The sequence below is a fragment of the Bufo bufo genome, chromosome 8, assembly GCF_905171765.1.
Source record: "Bufo bufo chromosome 8, aBufBuf1.1, whole genome shotgun sequence".
Lineage (NCBI taxonomy): Eukaryota > Metazoa > Chordata > Amphibia > Anura > Bufonidae > Bufo > Bufo bufo.
In genome coordinates this window covers 1261677-1284213 of record NC_053396.1, presented here as the reverse complement: position 1 = coordinate 1284213, position 22537 = coordinate 1261677, and the positions used below count along the sequence as shown (strand labels likewise).

Sequence of the window (22537 nt, the reverse complement as noted above, 5' to 3'; positions counted from 1 at the left end):
TCAGGTATATGATATATAACACCTCAGGTATGTGATATATGATATATAACACCTCAGGGATGTGATATATGATATATAACACCTCAGGTATGTGACATATAACACCCCAGGTATATGATATATAACACCCCAGGTATATGATATATAACACCTCAGGTATATGATATATAACACCTCAGGTATGTGATATATGATATATAACACCTCAGGTATGTGATATATGATATATAACACCCCAGGTATATGATATATAACACCCCAGGTATATGATATATAACACCTCAGGTATGTGATATATGATATATAACACCTCAGGGATGTGATATATGATATATAACACCTCAGGGATGTGATATATGATATATAACACCTCAGGGATGTGACATATAACAAGCACCAGCTCACAGTTCGGGTGACTTCCGGTGACTACCCCTGCGGGCGGCTCCTCCCCGGCTCCGGCTGTCAGTTGACTTGTGGTAAGATGGCGGCGCTCAGATCCGGGTGACTGCCGCTCTCCGGCGGAGACTGCCCGGCTACAGACATACATCGCCCCGGTCACCTCATCCTCCCGGGGCCTCCAGTCCAGACTCCGCCGCAAAGCGACCCCCAGAAATCGGGGAACAGCGGCGGGAAAAGGGGAGGAAGGCGCGGGCAGCACCACGTTACCATGACAACGGCGGCCCCGAGCAGACGCTGAGGAAGAGACGAGGGCCACAGGAGAGAGGTGATAGCGCCCTGTACTATTATATTATACTGCTCTATTATACCGCCCTGTACTGTACTATTATATTATACTGCTCTATTATACCGCCCTGTACTGTTATATTATATTATACTGCTCTATTATACCGCCCTGTACTGTTATATTATATTATACTGCTCTATTATACCGCCCTGTACTATTATATTATACTGCTCTATTATACCGCCCTGTACTGTTATATTATATTATACTGCTCTATTATACCGCCCTGTACTGTACTATTATATTATACTGCTCTATTATACCGCCCTGTACTGTACTATTATATTATACTGCTCTATTATACCGCCCTGTACTGTTATATTATATTATACTGCTCTATTATACCGCCCTGTACTGTTATATTATATTATACTGCTCTATTATACCGCCCTGTACTATTATATTATACTGCTCTATTATACCGCCCTGTACTGTTATATTATATTATACTGCTCTATTATACCGCCCTGTACTGTACTATTATATTATACTGCTCTATTATACCGCCCTGTACTGTACTATTATATTATACTGCTCTATTATACCGCCCTGTACTGTTATATTATATTATACTGCTCTATTATACCGCCCTGTACTGTTATATTATATTATACTGCTCTATTATACCGCCCTGTACTATTATATTATATTATACTGCTCTATTATACCGCCCTGTACTATTATATTATACTGCTCTATTATACCGCCCTGTACTGTTATATTATACTATACTGTTCTATTATACCGCCCTGTACTATTATACCGCCCTGTACTATTATATTATACTGCTCTATTATACCGCCCTGTACTGTACTATTATATTATACTGCTCTATTATACCGCCCTGTACTGTTATATTATATTATACTGCTCTATTATATTATACTGCTCTATTATATCGCCCTGTACTATTATATTATATTATACTGCTCTATTATACCACCCTGTACTATTATATTATACTATACTGCTCTATTATACCGAACTTTACTATTATATTATACCGCCCCGCTGTAGTACGATATTGCTGTATTGTACCGCCCCGCTGTGGTACGATATTGCTGTATTGTACCGCCCCGCTGTGGTACGATATTGCTGTATTGTACCGCCCCGCTGTGGTACGATATTGCTGTATTGTACCGCCCCGCTGTAGTACGATATTGCTGTATTGTACCGCCCCGCTGTGGTACGATATTGCTGTATTGTACCGCCCCGCTGTAGTACGATATTGCTGTATTGTACCGCCCCGCTGTAGTACGATATTGCTGTATTGTACCGCCCCGCTGTGGTACGATATTGCTGTATTGTACCGCCCCGCTGTGGTACGATATTGCTGTATTGTACCGCCCCGCTGTAGTACGATATTGCTGTATTGTACCGCCCCGCTGTAGTACGATATTGCTGTATTGTACCGCCCCGCTGTAGTACGATATTGCTATATTGTACCGCCCCGCTGTAGTACGATATTGCTGTATTGTACCGCCCCGCTGTAGTACGATATTGCTGTATTGTACCGCCCCGCTGTAGTACGATATTGCTGTATTGTACCGCCCCGCTGTGGTACGATATTGCTGTATTGTACCGCCCCGCTGTGGTACGATATTGCTGTATTGTACCGCCCCGCTGTAGTACGATATTGCTGTATTGTACCGCCCCGCTGTGGTACGATATTGCTGTATTGTACCGCCCCGCTGTGGTACGATATTGCTGTATTGTACCGCCCCGCTGTAGTACGATATTGCTGTATTGTACCGCCCCGCTGTAGTACGATATTGCTGTATTGTACCGCCCCGCTGTAGTACGATATTGCTGTATTGTACCGCCCCGCTGTAGTACGATATTGCTGTATTGTACCGCCCCGCTGTAGTACGATATTGCTGTATTGTACCGCCCCGCTGTAGTACGATATTGCTGTATTGTACCGCCCCGCTGTAGTACGATATTGCTGTATTGTACCGCCCCGCTGTAGTACGATATTGCTGTATTGTACCGCCCCGCTGTAGTACGATATTGCTGTATTGTACCGCCCCGCTGTAGTACGATATTGCTGTATTGTACCGCCCCGCTGTAGTACGATATTGCTGTATTGTACCGCCCCGCTGTGGTACGATATTGCTGTATTGTACCGCCCCGCTGTGGTACGATATTGCTGTATTGTACCGCCCCGCTGTGGTACGATATTGCTGTATTGTACCTCCCCGCTGTGGTACGATATTGCTGTATTGTACCGCCCCACTGTGGTACGATATTGCTGTATTGTACCGCCCCGCTGTAGTACGATATTGCTGTATTGTACCGCCCCGCTGTAGTACGATATTGCTGTATTGTACCGCCCCGCTGTAGTACGATATTGCTGTATTGTACCGCCCCGCTGTAGTACGATATTGCTGTATTGTACCGCCCCGCTGTAGTACGATATTGCTGTATTGTACCGCCCCGCTGTAGTATAATATGGTGGCCGTGCTCAGCTGTGCAGACATGATGACGGTCGTATGAGGGGCTGCAGTGACAGCACCGCCAGACCGCCGCCGTCTCGGGCCCAGTAAAGATGGCGCGGTTTTTACTAAGGAGGGAGGGGGAGGTCTGACATCCACAGAAGAGGAAGGAAGTGGTTCTTCAGTGCTGTGTCTCCCTGCAGCCGCCGTGTAGATTGTAAGCTCCTATGGTTAGCCATCTGCCCATTGTGCATGAGATGTAATTTCCGCCATTGCAGGAGGATGGCGCTATATGTGAGGGGCTGATACTGGTGGTCATGTATGTGTCGTTCACCTCTGCAGGGCGCCACACGCGATACATTCCCTATGATGAAGAAATCCTCCAGACGTCTGCCGCCCGCAGCCGCTAATACCGCAATGAGACCGCCGACTACCACGCCGCTTCCGCAAGGACTGTCTGCCCATAACCTGGAGACGGCAGAAGATGGCGACATCTCCGAGTGTGACCGAAAAGAAGGTGGGAACCGGCAGGGTGTATAGCACATATGACTAGCGTGTGTACACGGTACGGCACACATATGACTAGCGCGTGTACACGGTACGGCACACATATGACTAGCACATCTACACTGTACGGCACACATATGACTAGTGCGTGTACACGGTACGGCACACATATGACTAGTGCGTCTACACTGTACGGCACACATATGACTAGCACGTCTACACTGTACGGCACAGATATGACTAGCACATCTACACTGTACGGCACACATATGACTAGCACGTCTACACGGTACGGCACACATATGACTAGCGTGTGTACACTGTACGGCACACATATGACTAGTGCGTCTACACTGTACGGCACACATATGACTAGCGTGTGTACACTGTACGGCACACACATGACTAGCGTGTGTACACTGTATGGCACACATATGACTAGCGTGTGTACACGGTACGGCACACATATGACTAGCGCGTGTACACGGTACGGCACACATATGACTAGCGTGTGTACACGGTACGGCACACATATGACTAGCGTGTGTACACGGTACGGCACACATATGACTAGCGTGTGTACACGGTACGGCACACATATGACTAGCGTGTGTACACGGTACGGCACACATATGACTAGCACGTCTACACGGTACGGCACACATATGACTAGCGTGTGTACACGGTACGGCACACATATGACTAGCGTGTGTACACGGTACGGCACACATATGACTAGCGTGTGTACACGGTACGGCACACATATGACTAGCGTGTGTACACGGTACGGCACACATATGACTAGCGCGTGTACACGGTACGGCACACATATGACTAGCGCGTGTACACGGTACGGCACACATATGACTAGCGCGTCTACACGGTACGGCACACATATGACTAGCGCGTGTACACGGTACGGCACACATATGACTAGCGCGTGTACACGGTACGGCACACATATGACTAGCGCGTGTACACGGTACGGCACTCATATGACTAGCGCGTCTACACGGTGCGGCACACATATGACTATCGCGTCTACACGGTGCGGCACACATATGACTAGCGCGTCTACACGGTATACAAATATACAGAGAGTACACTGCACCGTTACTGCAGGTCCTGTGCTGTACAGGTATACAGAACTGGAAGACGTCTGCAAGGAGGAAATCCCTCAAAAGAGCAGAGCCTGCAAGACGGCCCCGGAATCTCACAGAACTGGAAGACATCTGCAAGGAGGGATGGAGGAAAGCACAGGACCTGCAGTAGCGGTGCAGTGTACGCTCTGTATATATGTACAGCACAGGACCTGCAGTAGCGGTGCAGTGTACGCTCTGTATATATGTACAGCACAGGACCTGCAGTAGCGGTGCAGTGTACGCTCTGTATATATGTACAGCACAGGACCTGCAGTAGCGGTGCAGTGTACGCTCTGTATATACAGTCATGTGAAAAAATTAGGACACCCTTTGAAAGCATGTGGTTTTTTGTAACATTTTTAATAAATGGTTATTTCATCTCCGTTTCAACAATACAGAGAGATTAAAGTAATCCGACTAAACAAAGAAAACTGAAGAAAAGTCTTTTCAAGATCTTCTGTAAATGTCATTCTACAAAAATGCCTATTCTAACTGAGGAAAAAGATAGGACACCCTCACATGTATTCCCTCTTAAATTGGCTCAGATCTCACACAGGTATATCACACCAGGTGCACATAATTAGTAGATCGTTACTCTGCATGTTGAATGAGGCTTGCCCTATTTAAACCTCAGACATTTAGTTTGGTGTGCTCCTGACTGTTGAAGTGAGAGTGAGCACCATGGTGAGAGCAAAAGAGCTGTCAGAGGACTTCAGAAAAAAGATTGTAGCAGCCTATGAGTCTGGGAAGGGATTTAAAAAGATCTCAAAAGATTTTGAAATCAGCCATTCCACTGTCCGGAAGATAGTCTACAAGTGGAGGGCTTTCAAAACAACTGCCAACATGCCCAGGACTGGTCGCCCCAGCAAGTTCACCCCAAGAGCAGACCGCAAGATGCTAAAAGAGGTATCCAAAAACCCTAAAGTGTCATCTCGAGAACTACAGCAGGCTCTGGCTACTGTTGATGTAGAAGTACATGCCTCTACAATCAGAAAGAGACTGTACAAGTTTAACTTGCATGGGAGGTGTGCAAGGAGGAAACCTTTGCTTTCCAAGAGAAACATCGAGGCCAGACTGACATTTGCCAGCGATAAAGTTGACAAAGACCAGGACTTCTGGAATAATGTTCTTTGGACAGATGAGTCCAAAATTGAATTATTTGGACACAACAGCAGAGGACATGTTTGTCGTAAACCAAACACAGCATTCCAAGAAAAGAACCTCATACCAACTGTGAAGCATGGAGGTGGAAGTGTCATGGTTTGGGGCTGCTTTGCTGCAGCAGGACCTGGTCAGCTCACCATCATAGAATCCACGATGAATTCTACTGTGTATCAGAAGGTGCTTGAAGAACATGTGAGACCATCAGTTAGAAAATTAAAGCTGAAGCGGAACTGGACCATGCAACATGACAATGACCCAAAACATACTAGTAAATCAACCAAAGATTGGCTGAAAAAGAAGAAATGGAGTCCTGGAATGGCCAAGTCAAAGTCCAGATTTGAATCCCATTGAGATGCTGTGGGGTGACTTGAAAAGGGCTGTACGTGCAAGAAACCCCTCAAACATCTCACAGCTGAAAAAGTTCTGCATTGAGGAGTGGGGTAAAATTTCCTCAGACCGATGTCGAAGACTGGTAGATGGCTACAAGAACCGTCTCACTGCAGTTATTTCAGCCAAAGGAGGTAACACTCGCTATTAGGGGCAAGGGTGTCCTATCTTTTTCCTCAGTTAGAATAGGCATTTTTGTAGAATGACATTTACAGAAGATCTTGAAAAGACTTTTCTTCAGTTTTCTTTGTTTAGTCGGATTACTTTAATCTCTCTGTATTGTTGAAACGGAGATGAAATAACCATTTATTAAAAATGTTACAAAAAACCACATGCTTTCAAAGGGTGTCCTAATTTTTTCACAAGACTGTATGTAGTGTACAGGACCTGCAGTAGCGGTGCAGTGTACGCTCTGTATATATGTACAGCACAGGACCTGCAGTAACGGTGCAGTGTACGCTCTGTATATATGTAGTGTACAGGACCTGCAGTAACGGTGCAGTGTACGCTCTGTATATATGTAGTGTACAGGACCTGCAGTAACGGTGCAGTGTACGCTCTGTATATATGTACAGCACAGGACCTGCAGTAGCGGTGCAGTATACGCTCTGTATATATGTACAGCACAGGACCTGCAGTAACGGTGCAGTGTACGCTCTGTATATATGTACAGCACAGGACCTGCAGTAACGGTGCAGTGTACGCTCTGTATATATATGTAGTGTACAGGACCTGCAGTAACGGTGCAGTGTACGCTCTGTATATATGTACAGCACAGGACCTGCAGTAACGGTGCAGTGTACTCTCTGTATATATGTACTGTACAGGACCTGCAGTAACGGTGCAGTGTACGCTCTGTATATATGTAGTGTACAGGACCTGCAGTAGCGGTGCAGTGTACGCTCTGTATATATGTACAGCACAGGACCTGCAGTAACGGTGCAGTGTACGCTCTGTATATATGTACAGCACAGGACCTGCAGTAGCGGTGCAGTGTACGCTCTGTATATATGTACAGCACAGGACCTGCAGTAGCGGTGCAGTGTACTCTCTGTATATATGTACAGCACAGGACCTGCAGTAACGGTGCAGTGTACGCTCTGTATATATATGTAGTGTACAGGACCTGCAGTAGCGGTGCAGTGTACGCTCTGTATATATGTACAGCACAGGACCTGCAGTAACGGTGCAGTGTACGCTCTGTATATATGTAGTGTACAGGACCTGCAGTAGCGGTGCAGTGTACTCTCTGTATATATGTACAGCACAGGACCTGCAGTAACGGTGCAGTGTACGCTCTGTATATATGTAGTGTACAGGACCTGCAGTAACGGTGCAGTGTACGCTCTGTATATATGTAGTGTACAGGACCTGCAGTAACGGTGCAGTGTACGCTCTGTATATATGTACAGCACAGGACCTGCAGTAACGGTGCAGTGTACGCTCTGTATATATATGTAGTGTACAGGACCTGCAGTAGCGGTGCAGTGTACGCTCTGTATATATGTACAGCACAGGACCTGCAGTAGCGGTGCAGTGTACGCTCTGTATATATGTAGTGTACAGGACCTGCAGTAGCGGTGCAGTGTACGCTCTGTATATATGTACAGCACAGGACCTGCAGTAGCGGTGCAGTGTACGCTCTGTATATATGTACAGCACAGGACCTGCAGTAGCGGTGCAGTGTACGCTCTGTATATATGTACTGTACAGGACCTGCAGTAACGGTGCAGTGTACGCTCTGTATATATGTACAGCACAGGACCTGCAGTAGCGGTGCAGTGTACACGCCGTATATATATGTACAGCACAGGACCTGCAGTAGCGGTGCAGTGTACGCTCTGTATATATGTAGTGTACAGGACCTGCAGTAGCGGTGCAGTGTACGCTCTGTATATATGTACAGCACAGGACCTGCAGTAGCGGTGCAGTGTACGCTCTGTATATATGTAGTGTACAGGACCTGCAGTAGCGGTGCAGTGTACTCTCTGTATATATGTACAGCACAGGACCTGCAGTAGCGGTGCAGTGTACGCTCTGTATATATGTACAGCACAGGAGCTGCAGTAACGGTGCAGTGTACGCTCTGTATATATGTAGTGTACAGGACCTGCAGTAACGGTGCAGTGTACGCTCTGTATATATGTACAGCACAGGACCTGCAGTAACGGTGCAGTGTACGCTCTGTATATATGTACAGCACAGGACCTGCAGTAGCGGTGCAGTGTACGCTCTGTATATATGTACAGCACAGGAGCTGCAGTAACGGTGCAGTGTACGCTCTGTATATATGTAGTGTACAGGACCTGCAGTAACGGTGCAGTGTACGCTCTGTATATATGTACAGCACAGGACCTGCAGTAACGGTGCAGTGTACGCTCTGTATATATGTACAGCACAGGACCTGCAGTAACGGTGCAGTGTACGCTCTGTATATATATGTAGTGTACAGGACCTGCAGTAGCGGTGCAGTGTACGCTCTGTATATATGTACAGCACAGGACCTGCAGTAGCGGTGCAGTGTACGCTCTGTATATATGTACAGCACAGGACCTGCAGTAGCGGTGCAGTGTACGCTCTGTATATATGTACTGTACAGGACCTGCAGTAACGGTGCAGTGTACGCTCTGTATATATGTACAGCACAGGACCTGCAGTAGCGGTGCAGTGTACACGCCGTATATATATGTACAGCACAGGACCTGCAGTAGCGGTGCAGTGTACGCTCTGTATATATGTAGTGTACAGGACCTGCAGTAGCGGTGCAGTGTACGCTCTGTATATATGTACAGCACAGGACCTGCAGTAGCGGTGCAGTGTACGCTCTGTATATATGTAGTGTACAGGACCTGCAGTAGCGGTGCAGTGTACTCTCTGTATATATGTACAGCACAGGACCTGCAGTAGCGGTGCAGTGTACGCTCTGTATATATGTACAGCACAGGAGCTGCAGTAACGGTGCAGTGTACGCTCTGTATATATGTAGTGTACAGGACCTGCAGTAACGGTGCAGTGTACGCTCTGTATATATGTACAGCACAGGACCTGCAGTAACGGTGCAGTGTACGCTCTGTATATATGTACAGCACAGGACCTGCAGTAGCGGTGCAGTGTACGCTCTGTATATATGTAGTGTACAGGACCTGCAGTAACGGTGCAGTGTACGCTCTGTATATATGTACAGCACAGGACCTGCAGTAACGGTGCAGTGTACGCTCTGTATATATGTAGTGTACAGGACCTGCAGTAACGGTGCAGTGTACGCTCTGTATATATGTACAGCACAGGACCTGCAGTAGCGGTGCAGTGTACGCTCTGTATATATGTAGTGTACAGGACCTGCAGTAACGGTGCAGTGTACTCTCTGTATATATGTACAGCACAGGACCTGCAGTAGCGGTGCAGTGTACTCTCTGTATATATGTACAGCACAGGACCTGCAGTAACGGTGCAGTGTACGCTCTGTATATATGTACAGCACAGGACCTGCAGTAGCGGTGCAGTGTACGCTCTGTATATATGTAGTGTACAGGACCTGCAGTAGCGGTGCAGTGTACGCTCTGTATATATGTAGTGTACAGGACCTGCAGTAACTGTGCAGTGTACTCTCTGTATATATGTAGTGTACAGGACCTGCAGTAGCGGTGCAGTGTACGCTCTGTATATATGTACAGCACAGGACCTGCAGTAACGGTGCAGTGTACGCTCTGTATATATGTACAGCACAGGACCTGCAGTAACGGTGCAGTGTACGCTCTGTATATATGTACAGCACAGGACCTGCAGTAACGGTGCAGTGTACGCTCTGTATATATGTAGTGTACAGGACCTGCAGTAGCGGTGCAGTGTACGCTCTGTATATATGTACAGCACAGGACCTGCAGTAGCGGTGCAGTGTACGCTCTGTATATATGTAGTGTACAGGACCTGCAGTAGCGGTGCAGTGTACGCTGAGTATATATGTACAGCACAGGACCTGCAGTAACGGTGCAGTGTACGCTCTGTATATATGTACAGCACAGGACCTGCAGTAGCGGTGCAGTGTACGCTCTGTATATATGTAGTGTACAGGACCTGCAGTAACGGTGCAGTGTACGCTCTGTATATATGTACAGCACAGGACCTGCAGTAGCGGTGCAGTGTACGCTCTGTATATATGTACAGCACAGGACCTGCAGTAACGGTGCAGTGTACGCTCTGTATATATGTAGTGTACAGGACCTGCAGTAACGGTGCAGTGTACGCTCTGTATATATGTACAGCACAGGACCTGCAGTAGCGGTGCAGTATACGCTCTGTATATATGTACAGGACAGGACCTGCAGTAGCGGTGCAGTGTACGTTCTGTATATATGTACAGCACAGGACCTGCAGTAACGGTGCAGTGTACGCTCTGTATATATGTAGTGTACAGGACCTGCAGTAACGGTGCAGTGTACGCTCTGTATATATATGTAGTGTACAGGACCTGCAGTAGCGGTGCAGTGTACGCTCTGTATATATGTAGTGTACAGGACCTGCAGTAACGGTGCAGTGTACGCTCTGTATATATGTACAGCACAGGACCTGCAGTAGCGGTGCAGTGTACGCTCTGTATATATGTACAGCACAGGACCTGCAGTAACGGTGCAGTGTACGCTCTGTATATATGTACAGCACAGGACCTGCAGTAGCGGTGCAGTGTACGCTCTGTATATATGTAGTGTACAGGACCTGCAGTAGCGGTGCAGTGTACGCTCTGTATATATGTAGTGTACAGGACCTGCAGTAGCGGTGCAGCTTACGCTCTGTATATATGTACAGCACAGGACCTGCAGTAGCGGTGCAGTGTACACGCCGTATATATATGTACAGCACAGGACCTGCAGTAGCGGTGCAGTGTACGCTCTGTATATATGTAGTGTACAGGACCTGCAGTAGCGGTGCAGTGTACGCTATGTATATATGTACAGCACAGGACCTGCAGTAGCGGTGCAGTGTACGCTCTGTATATATGTACAGCACAGGACCTGCAGTAGCGGTGCAGTGTACGCGCCGTATATATATATGTACAGCACAGGACCTGCAGTAGCGGTGCAGTGTACACGCCGTATATATATGTACAGCACAGGACCTGCAGTAGCGGTGCAGTAGACACGCCGTATATATATATATATATATATGTACAGCACAGGACCTGCAGTAGCGGTGCAGTATACACGCCGTATATATATATGTACAGCACAGGACCTGCAGTAGCGGTGCAGTATACACGCCGTATATATATATGTACAGCACAGGACCTGCAGTAGCGGTGCAGTATACACGCCGTATATATATATGTACAGCACAGGACCTGCAGTAGCGGTGCAGTGTACACGCCGTATATATATATATGTACAGCACAGGACCCGCAGTAGCGGTGCAGTATACACGCCGTATATATATGTACAGCACAGGACCTGCAGTAGCGGTGCAGTGTACACGCCATATATATATATGTACAGCACAGGACCTGCAGTAGCGGTGCAGTGTACACGCCGTATATATATATGTACAGCACAGGACCCGCAGTAGCGGTGCAGTGTACACGCCGTATATATATGTACAGCACAGGACCCGCAGTAGCGGTGCAGTATACACGCCGTATATATATATGTAGTGTACAGGACCTGCAGTAGCGGTGCAGTGTACACGCCGTATATATATGTACAGCACAGGACCCGCAGTAGCGGTGCAGTGTACACGCCGTATATATATGTACAGCACAGGACCCGCAGTAGCGGTGCAGTGTACACGCCGTATATATATGTACAGCACAGGACCTGCAGTAACGGTGCAGTGTACGCTCTGTATATATGTAGTGTACAGGACCTGCAGTAACGGTGCAGTGTACGCTCTGTATATATGTAGTGTACAGGACCTGCAGTAGCGGTGCAGTGTACGCTCTGTATATATGTACAGCACAGGACCTGCAGTAGCGGTGCAGTGTACGCTCTGTATATATGTACAGCACAGGACCTGCAGTAGCGGTGCAGTGTACGCTCTGTATATATGTACAGCACAGGACCTGCAGTAGCGGTGCAGTGTACGCTCTGTATATATGTACAGCACAGGACCTGCAGTAGCGGTGCAGTGTACGCTCTGTATATATGTACAGCACAGGACCTGCAGTAGCGGTGCAGTGTACGCTCTGTATATATGTACAGCACAGGACCCGCAGTAGCGGTGCAGTGTACACGCCGTATATATATGTACAGCACAGGACCCGCAGTAGCGGTGCAGTATACACGCCGTATATATATGTACAGCACAGGACCCGCAGTAGCGGTGCAGTGTACACGCCGTATATATATATATGTACAGCACAGGACCCGCAGTAGCGGTGCAGTGTACACGCCGTATATATATATGTACAGCACAGGACCCGCAGTAGCGGTGCAGTGTACACGCCGTATATATATATGTACAGCACAGGACCCGCAGTAGCGGTGCAGTATACACGCCGTATATATATGTAGTGTGACGTCTCTCCCGGATTCTCAGGTGCGGAGCCCGGGGTCCGGTACATCACGGAGTCCCTCATTCAGAAGGTGTCCCAGCAGCAGCACCTGAGCCTCGTGGTCGCTCTGAACCTTTCCCTCTCCAAGGACGGAGGCAAAAAGTTTAAGGTCAGTTTTGTGTGAGGAGTTACTGTACGCAGCCCCCGTGCAGGCTGATGACGGGGCTGACGGTGCATCTGCTGTGCAGTTTATAGAGAACCTGGAGAAATGTGAGCGTCTGGAAGTGCTGAACCTGAGCCGTAATCTCATCGAGAGGATCGAGAAGCTGGAGCGGCAGACGAGACTGCGGGAGCTCAACCTGGCCCACAACAGGATCAGGTGAGAGCGCCCCTCAGTTATCCCTCCTGTCAGCCAGCCATGGACATAGCTGTCCTCACCCCCTACTCCCAACAGGATCAGGTGAGAGCGCCCCTCAGTTATCCCTCCTGTCAGCCAGCCATGGACACAGCTGTCCTCACCCCCTACTCCCAACAGGATCAGGTGAGAGCGCCCCTCAGTTATCCCTCCTGTCAGCCAGCCATAGACACAGCTGTCCTCACCCCCCTACTCCACCAGGATCAGGTGAGAGCGCCCCTCAGTTATCCCTCCTGTCAGCCAGCCATGGACATAGCTGTCCTCACCCCCTACTCCCAACAGGATCAGGTGAGAGCGCCCCTCAGTTATCCCTCCTGTCAGCCAGCCATGGACATAGCTGTCCTCACCCCCTACTCCCAACAGGATCAGGTGAGAGCGCCCCTCAGTTATCCCTCCTGTCAGCCAGCCATAGACACAGCTGTCCTCACCCCCCTACTCCACCAGGATCAGGTGAGAGCGCCCCTCAGTTATCCCTCCTGTCAGCCAGCCATGGACATAGCTGTCCTCACCCCCTACTCCCAACAGGATCAGGTGAGAGCGCCCCTCAGTTATCCCTCCTGTCAGCCAGCCATGGACACAGCTGTCCTCACCCCCCTACTCCACCAGGATCAGGTGAGAGCACCCCTCAGTTATCCCTCCTGTCAGCCGGCCATGGACATAGCTGTCCTCACCCCCTACTCCCAACAGGATCAGGTGAGAGCGCCCCTCAGTTATCCCTCCTGTCAGCCAGCCATAGACACAGCTGTCCTCACCCCCCTACTCCACCAGGATCAGGTGAGAGCGCCCCTCAGTTATCCCTCCTGTCAGCCAGCCATAGACACAGCTGTCCTCACCCCCCTACTCCACCAGGATCAGGTGAGAGCGCCCCTCAGTTATCCCTCCTGTCAGCCAGCCATGGACACAGCTGTCCTCATCTCCCTACTCCACCAGGATCAGGTTAGAGCACCCCTCAGTTATCCCTCCTATCAGCCAGCCATGGACACAGCTGTCCTCACCCCCCTACTCCAGCAGGATCAGGTGAGAGCGCCCCTCAGTTATCCCTCCTGTCAGCCAGCCATGGTCACAGCTGTCGTCACCCCCCTACTCCAACAGGATCAGGTGAGAGCGCCCCTCAGTTATCCCTCCTGTCAGCCAGCCATGGACACAGCTGTCCTCACCCCCCTACTCCACCAGGATCAGGTGAGAGCACCCCTCAGTTATCCCTCCTGTCAGCCAGCCATAGACACAACTGTCCTCACCCCCCTACTCCACCAGGATCAGGTGAGAGCGCCCCTCAGTTATCCCTCCTGTCAGCCAGCCATGGACACAGCTGTCCTCACCCCCCTACTCCACCAGGATCAGGTGAGAGCGCCCCTCAGTTATCCCTCCTGTCAGCCAGCCATGGACACAGCTGTCCTCATCTCCCTACTCCACCAGGATCAGGTGAGAGCACCCCTCAGTTATCCCAACTGTCAGCCAGCCATGGACACAGCTGTCCTCACCCCCCTACTCCACCAGGATCAGGTGAGAGCGCCCCTCAGTTATCCCTCCTGTCAGCCAGCCATAGACATAGCTGTCCTCACCTCCATACTCCACCAGGATCAGGTGAGAGCGCCCCTCAGTTATCCCAACTGTCAGCCAGCCATAGACATAGCTGTCCTCACCCCCCTACTCCACCAGGATCAGGTGAGAGCGCCCCTCAGTTATCCCTCCTGTCAGCCAGCCATGGACACAGCTGTCCTCACCCCCCTACTCCACCAGGATCAGGTGAGAGCACCCCTCAGTTATCCCTCCTGTCAGCCAGCCATAGACACAACTGTCCTCACCCCCCTACTCCACCAGGATCAGGTGAGAGCGCCCCTCAGTTATCCCTCCTGTCAGCCAGCCATGGACACAGCTGTCCTCACCCCCCTACTCCACCAGGATCAGGTGAGAGCACCCCTCAGTTATCCCTCCTGTCAGCGAGCCATAGACACAGCTGTCCTCACCCCCCTACTCCACCAGGATCAGGTGAGAGCGCCCCTCAGTTATCCCTCCTGTCAGCCAGCCATAGACACAGCTGTCCTCACCCCCCTACTCCACCAGGATCAGGTGAGAGCGCCCCTCAGTTATCCCTCCTGTCAGCCAGCCATGGACACAGCTGTCCTCATCTCCCTACTCCACCAGGATCAGGTGAGAGCACCCCTCAGTTATCCCAACTGTCAGCCAGCCATGGACACAGCTGTCCTCACCCCCCTACTCCACCAGGATCAGGTGAGAGCGCCCCTCAGTTATCCCTCCTGTCAGCCAGCCATAGACATAGCTGTCCTCACCTCCATACTCCACCAGGATCAGGTGAGAGCGCCCCTCAGTTATCCCAACTGTCAGCCAGCCATAGACACAGCTGTCCTCACCCCCCTACTCCACCAGGATCAGGTGAGAGCGCCCCTCAGTTATCCCTCCTGTCAGCCAGCCATGGACACAGCTGTCCTCACCCCCCTACTCCACCAGGATCAGGTGAGAGCACCCCTCAGTTATCCCTCCTGTCAGCCAGCCATAGACACAACTGTCCTCACCCCCCTACTCCACCAGGATCAGGTGAGAGCGCCCCTCAGTTATCCCTCCTGTCAGCCAGCCATGGACACAGCTGTCCTCACCCCTCTACTCCACCAGGATCAGGTGAGAGCGCCCCTCAGTTATCCCTCCTGTCAGCCAGCCATGGACACAGCTGTCCTCACCCCCTACTCCCAACAGGATCAGGTAAGAGCGCCCCTCAGTTATCCCTCCTGTCAGCCAGCCATGGACACAGCTGTCCTCACCCCCCTACTCCACCAGGATCAGGTGAGAGCGCCCCTCAGTTATCCCTCCTGTCAGCCAGCCATAGACACAACTGTCCTCACCCCCCTACTCCACCAGGATCAGGTGAGCGCCCCTCAGTTATCCCTCCTGTCAGCCAGCCATGGACACAGCTGTCCTCATCTCCCTACTCCACCAGGATCAGGTGAGAGCGCCCCTCAGTTATCCCTCCTGTCAGCCAGCCATAGACACAACTGTCCTCACCCCCCTACTCCACCAGGATCAGTTGAGAGCGCCCCTCAGTTATCCCTCCTGTCAGCCAGCCATGGACACAGCTGTCCTCACCCCTCTACTCCACCAGGATCAGGTGAGAGCGCCCCTCAGTTATCCCTCCTGCCAGCCAGCCATAGACACAACTGTCCTCACCCCCCTACTCCACCAGGATCAGGTGAGAGCGCCCCTCAGTTATCCCTCCTGTCAGCCAGCCATGGACACAGCTGTCCTCACCCCTCTACTCCACCAGGATCAGGTGAGAGCGCCCCTCAGTTATCCCTCCTGCCAGCCAGCCATAGACATAGCTGTCCTCACCCCCCTACTCCCAACAGGATCAGGTGAGAGCGCCCTTCAGTTATCCCTGGATACGGCCCCGGGTGCAGTCGGGCACCCGGCGGGATACGGCCCCGGGTGCAGTCGGGCACCCGGCGGGATACGGCCCCGGGTGCAGTCGGGGATACGGCCCCGGGTGCAGTCGGGCACCCGGCGGGATACGGCCCCGGGTGCAGTCGGGCACCCGGCGGGATACGGCCCCGGGTGCAGTCGGGCACCCGGCGGGATACGGCCCCGGGTGCAGTCGGGCACCCGGCTGGATACGGCCCCGGGTGCAGTCGGGCACCCGGCTGGATACGGCCCCGGGTGCAGTCGGGCACCCGGCTGGATACGGCCCCGGGTGCAGTCGGGCACCCGGCTGGATACGGCCCCGGGTGCAGTCGGGCACCCGGCTGGATACGGCCCCGGGTGCAGTCGGGCACCCGGCTGGATACGGCCCCGGGTGCAGTCGGGCACCCGGCTGGATACGGCCCCGGGTGCAGTCGGGCACCCGGCTGGATACGGCCCCGGGTGCAGTCGGGCACCCGGCTGGATACGGCCCCGGGTGCAGTCGGGCACCCGGCTGGATACGGCCCCGGGTGCAGTCGGGCACCCGGCTGGATACGGCCCCGGGTGCAGTCGGGCACCCGGCTGGATACGGCCCCGGGTGCGGTCGGGCACCCGGCTGGATACGGTCCCGGGTACGGTCGGGCACCCGGCGGGATACGGCCCCGGGTGCGGTCGGGCACCCGGCTGGATGCGGTCCCGGGTGCGGTCGGGCACCCGGCGGGATACGGTCCCGGGTACAGTCTCTGCCTCATGTCTTGCAGGAAGATTGAAGCTCTGGAGCACATGCAGAGTCTGCAGAAGCTGAACCTGTCTGCTAATCAGATCGAGCACATCCCGGCCTGGATGGGGAAGAAGCTGAAGGCTCTGAGGGTCCTGAGTCTGAAGCAGAATGTCATCTCCTCAGTAAGTCGTGATGTCATGTGGGCCCAGACCTGGGTCGCAGGTAATTGGACCTCTGCAGCTACTCACCCCCTTCTGCAGTTGCAGGACGTTTCCCGCTTGAAGCCGTTGAAAGACCTGATGTCGCTGTATTTGGCTGACAATCCGGTGGCCGCGCTCCCCCATTACCGGCCCTACCTCGTCTTCCACTTGCGTTCCTTGCACACTTTGGATGGAGAGACCATCACGGACCAGGAGCGGCAGGAGGCGCACCACCGCTTCCATCAGGGTGAGTCCGCGGCACATGCCGCAGGAAAACATGGCTTCTTCCAAAAAAACAGCGCCCCTCCTGTCCAGGGCTTGTGTCTGATGCTTTATGTAGCCTGTTACCCGGCCACACGTGGCCCACCCCAGTGCATGATGGGAAATCACCCGAGGTACAGCCCTCTAGAATCAGTCATGTGACCGGCTCATAGCTCAGTGCATGATGGGAAATCACCCGAGGTACAGCCCTCTAGAATCAGTCATGTGACCGGGTCATAGCCCAGTGCATGATGGGAAATCACCCTGTACAGCCCTCTAGAATCAGTCATGTGACCGCGTCATAGCCCAGTGCATGATGGGAAATCACCCGAGGTACAGCCCTCTAGAATCAGTCATGTGACCGGCTCATAGCCCAGTGCATGATGGGAAATCACCCTGTACAGCCCTCTAGAATCAGTCATGTGACCGGCTCATAGCTCAGTGCATGATGGGAAATCACCTGAGGTACAGCCCTCTAGAATCAGTCATGTGACTGCGTCATAGCCCAGTGCATGATGGGAAATCACCCGAGGTACAGCCCTCTAGAATCAGTCATGTGACCGGCTCATAGCTCAGTGCATGATGGGAAATCACCCTGTACAGCCCTCTAGAATCAGTCATGTGACCGCGTCATAGCCCAGTGCATGATGGGAAATCACCCGAGGTACAGCCCTCTAGAATCAGTCATGTGACCGCGTCATAGCCCAGTGCATGATGGGAAATCACCCTGTACAGTCCTCTAGAATCAGTCATGTGACCTCGTCATAGCCCAGTGCATGATGGGAAATCTCCCGAGGTACAGCCCTCTAGAATCAGTCATGTGACCGGCTCATAGCCCAGTGCATGATGGGAAATCACCCTGTACAGTCCTCTAGAATCAGTCATGTGACCGGGTCATAACTCAGTGCATGATGGGAAATCACCCGAGGTACAGCCCTCTAGAATCTGTCATGTGACCGGGTCATAGCCCAGTGCATGATGGGAAATCTCCCGAGGTACAGCCCTCTAGAATCAGTCATGTGACCGGGTCATAACTCAGTGCATGATGGGAAATCACCCGAGGTACAGCCCTCTAGAATCTGTCATGTGACCGGCTCATAGCTCAGTGCATGATGGGAAATCACCCGAGGTACAGCCCTCTAGAATCAGTCATGTGACCGGCTCATAGCTCAGTGCATGATGGGAAATCACCCTGTACAGTCCTCTAGAATCAGTCATGTGACCGCGTCATAGCCCAGTGCATGATGGGAAATCACCCGAGGTACAGCCCTCTAGAATCAGTCATGTGATCGGCTCATAGCTCAGTGCATGATGGGAAATCACCCTGTACAGCCCTCTAGAATCAGTCATGTGACCAAGTCATAGCCCAGTGCATGATGGGAAATCACCCTGTACAGCCCTCTAGAATCAGTCATGTGACCGGCTCATAGCTCAGTGCATGATGGGAAATCACCAGAGGTACAGCCCTCTAGAATCAGTCATATGACCGGCTCATAGCCCAGTGCATGATGGGAAATCACCCTGTACAGCCCTCTAGAATCAGTCATGTGACCGGGTCATAGCCCAGTGCATGATGGGAAATCACCCTGTACAGCCCTCTAGAATCAGTCATGTGACCGGGTCATAGCCCAGTGCATGATGGGAAATCACCCGAGGTACAGCCCTCTAGAATCAGTCATGTGACCGGCTCATAGCCCAGTGCATGATGGGAAATCACCCTGTACAGCCCTCTAGAATCAGTCATGTGACTGCGTCATAGCCCAGTGCATGATGGGAAATCACCCGAGGTACAGCCCTTTAGAATCAGTCATGTGACCGCGTCATAGCTCAGTGCATGATGGGAAATCACCCGAGGTACAGCCCTCTAGAATCAGTCATGTGACCGGCTCATAGCTCAGTGCATGATGGGAAATCACCCGAGGTACAGCCCTCTAGAATCAGTCATGTGACCGCGTCATAGCCCAGTGCATGATGGGAAATCACCCTGTACAGTCCTCTAGAATCAGTCATGTGACCGGGTCATAGCCCAGTGCATGATGGGAAATCACCCGAGGTACAGCCCTCTAGAATCAGTCATGTGACCGGCTCATAGCCCAGTGCATGATGGGAAATCACCCTGTACAGCCCTCTAGAATCAGTCATGTGACCGGGTCATAGCCCAGTGCATGATGGGAAATCACCCTGTACAGCCCTCTAGAATTAGTCATGTGACCGGGTCATAGCCCAGTGCATGATGGGAAATCACCCTGTACAGCCCTCTAGAATCAGTCATGTGACCGGCTCATAGCTCAGTGCATGATGGGAAATCACCCTGTACAGTCCTCTAGAATTAGTCATGTGACCGGGTCATAGCCCAGTGCATGATGGGAAATCACCCAAGGTACAGCCCTCTAGAATCAGTCATGTGACCGGGTCATAGCCCAGTGCATGATGGGAAATCACCCTGTACAGCCCTCTAGAATGAGTCATGTGACCGGGTCATAGCCCAGTGCATGATGGGAAATCACCAGAGGTACAGCCCTCTAGAATCAGTCATGTGACCGCGTCATAGCCCAGTGCATGATGGGAAATCACCCTGTACAGCCCTCTAGAATGAGTCATGTGACCGGGTCATAGCCCAGTGCATGATGGGAAATCACCCTGTACAGCCCTCTAGAATTAGTCATGTGACCGGGTCATAGCCCAGTGCATGATGGGAAATCACCCTGTACAGCCCTCTAGAATCAGTCATGTGACCGGCTCATAGCTCAGTGCATGATGGGAAATCACCCTGTACAGTCCTCTAGAATCAGTCATGTGACCACGTCATAGCCCAGTGCATGATGGGAAATCACCAGAGGTACAGCCCTCTAGAATCTGTCATGTGACCGCGTCATAGCCCAGTGCATGATGGGAAATCGCCAGAGGTACAGCCCTCTAGAATCTGTCATGTGACCGGGTCATAGCTCAGTGCATGATGGGAAATCACCCTGTACAGTCCTCTAGAATCAGTCATGTGACCACGTCATAGCCCAGTGCATGATGGGAAATCACCCGAGGTACAGCCCTCTAGAATCAGTCATGTGACCGGCTCATAGCTCAGTGCATGATGGGAAATCACCCTGTACAGTCCTCTAGAATCAGTCATGTGACCGGCTCATAGCTCAGTGCATGATGGGAAATCACCCGAGGTACAGCCCTCTAGAATCAGTCATGTGACCGGCTCATAGCTCAGTGCATGATGGGAAATCACCCTGTACAGCCCTCTAGAATCAGTCATGTGACCGGCTCATAGCCCAGTGCATGATGGGAAATCACCCTGTACAGCCCTCTAGAATGAGTCATGTGACCGGGTCATAGCTCAGTGCATGATGGGAAATCACCCGAGGTACAGCCCTCTAGAATCAGTCATGTGACCGGCTCATAGCCCAGTGCATGATGGGAAATCACCCGAGGTACAGCCCTCTAGAATCAGTCATGTGACCGGGTCATAGCCCAGTGCATGATATGAAATCACCCTGTACAGCCCTCTAGAATGAGTCATGTGACCGGGTCATAGCCCAGTGCATGATGGGAAATCACCCGAGGTACAGCCCTCTAGAATGAGTCATGTGACCGGCTCATAGCTCAGTGCATGATGGGAAATCACCCGAGGTACAGCCCTCTAGAATCAGTCATGTGACCGGGTCATAGCCCAGTGCATGATGGGAAATCACCCGAGGTACAGCCCTCTAGAATCAGTCATGTGACCGGGTCATAGCCCAGTGCATGATATGAAATCACCCTGTACAGCCCTCTAGAATCAGTCATGTGACCGGCTCATAGCTCAGTGCATGATGGGAAATCACCCGAGGTACAGCCCTCTAGAATGAGTCATGTGACCGGGTCATAGCCCAGTGCATGATGGGAAATCACCAGAGGTACAGCCCTCTAGAATCAGTCATGTGACCGGGTCATAGCCCAGTGCATGATATGAAATCACCCTGTACAGCCCTCTAGAATCAGTCATGTGACCGGGTCATAGCTCAGTGCATGATGGGAAATCACCCTGTACAGCCCTCTAGAATCAGTCATGTGACCACGTCATAGCCCAGTGCATGATGGGAAATCACCCGAGGTACAGCCCTCTAGAATCAGTCATGTGACCGGCTCATAGCTCAGTGCATGATGGGAAATCACCCTGTACAGTCCTCTAGAATCAGTCATGTGACCGGCTCATAGCTCAGTGCATGATGGGAAATCACCCGAGGTACAGCCCTCTAGAATCAGTCATGTGACCGGGTCATAGCTCAGTGCATGATGGGAAATCACCCTGTACAGTCCTCTAGAATCAGTCATGTGACCGGGTCATAGCTCAGTGCATGATGGGAAATCACCCGAGGTACAGCCCTCTAGAATCAGTCATGTGACCGCGTCATAGCCCAGTGCATGATGGGAAATCACCCTGTACAGTCCTCTAGAATCAGTCATGTGACCGGGTCATAGCTCAGTGCATGATGGGAAATCACCCTGTACAGCCCTCTAGAATCAGTCATGTGACCGGGTCATAGCTCAGTGCATGATGGGAAATCACCCGAGGTACAGCCCTCTAGAATCAGTCATGTGACCGGGTCCTGATCCACATTAGGGGCAATTAGACAGTAGCAGTACAAGGTTTCATGTGCGGTAACTGTAGCTATGGAGACCACAGGG

At 51.5% G+C, this 22537-nt stretch overlaps 1 protein-coding gene across 1 annotated transcript in view; it reads left to right on the top strand.

Annotated features, from left to right (window-relative positions):
• Window positions 1-458: 458 nt before the first annotated feature.
• CNTRL (centriolin) overlaps window positions 459-22537 on the top strand; it is a 109808-nt gene continuing 87729 nt past the window's right edge. Inside the window, 6 exon segments of the mRNA XM_040406034.1 lie at window positions 459-724; window positions 3523-3697; window positions 12906-13030; window positions 13110-13240; window positions 17446-17587; window positions 17666-17852. Of these exon segments, the coding sequence (XP_040261968.1) occupies window positions 3547-3697; window positions 12906-13030; window positions 13110-13240; window positions 17446-17587; window positions 17666-17852 (736 nt within the window). The 5' untranslated portion in view covers window positions 459-724; window positions 3523-3546.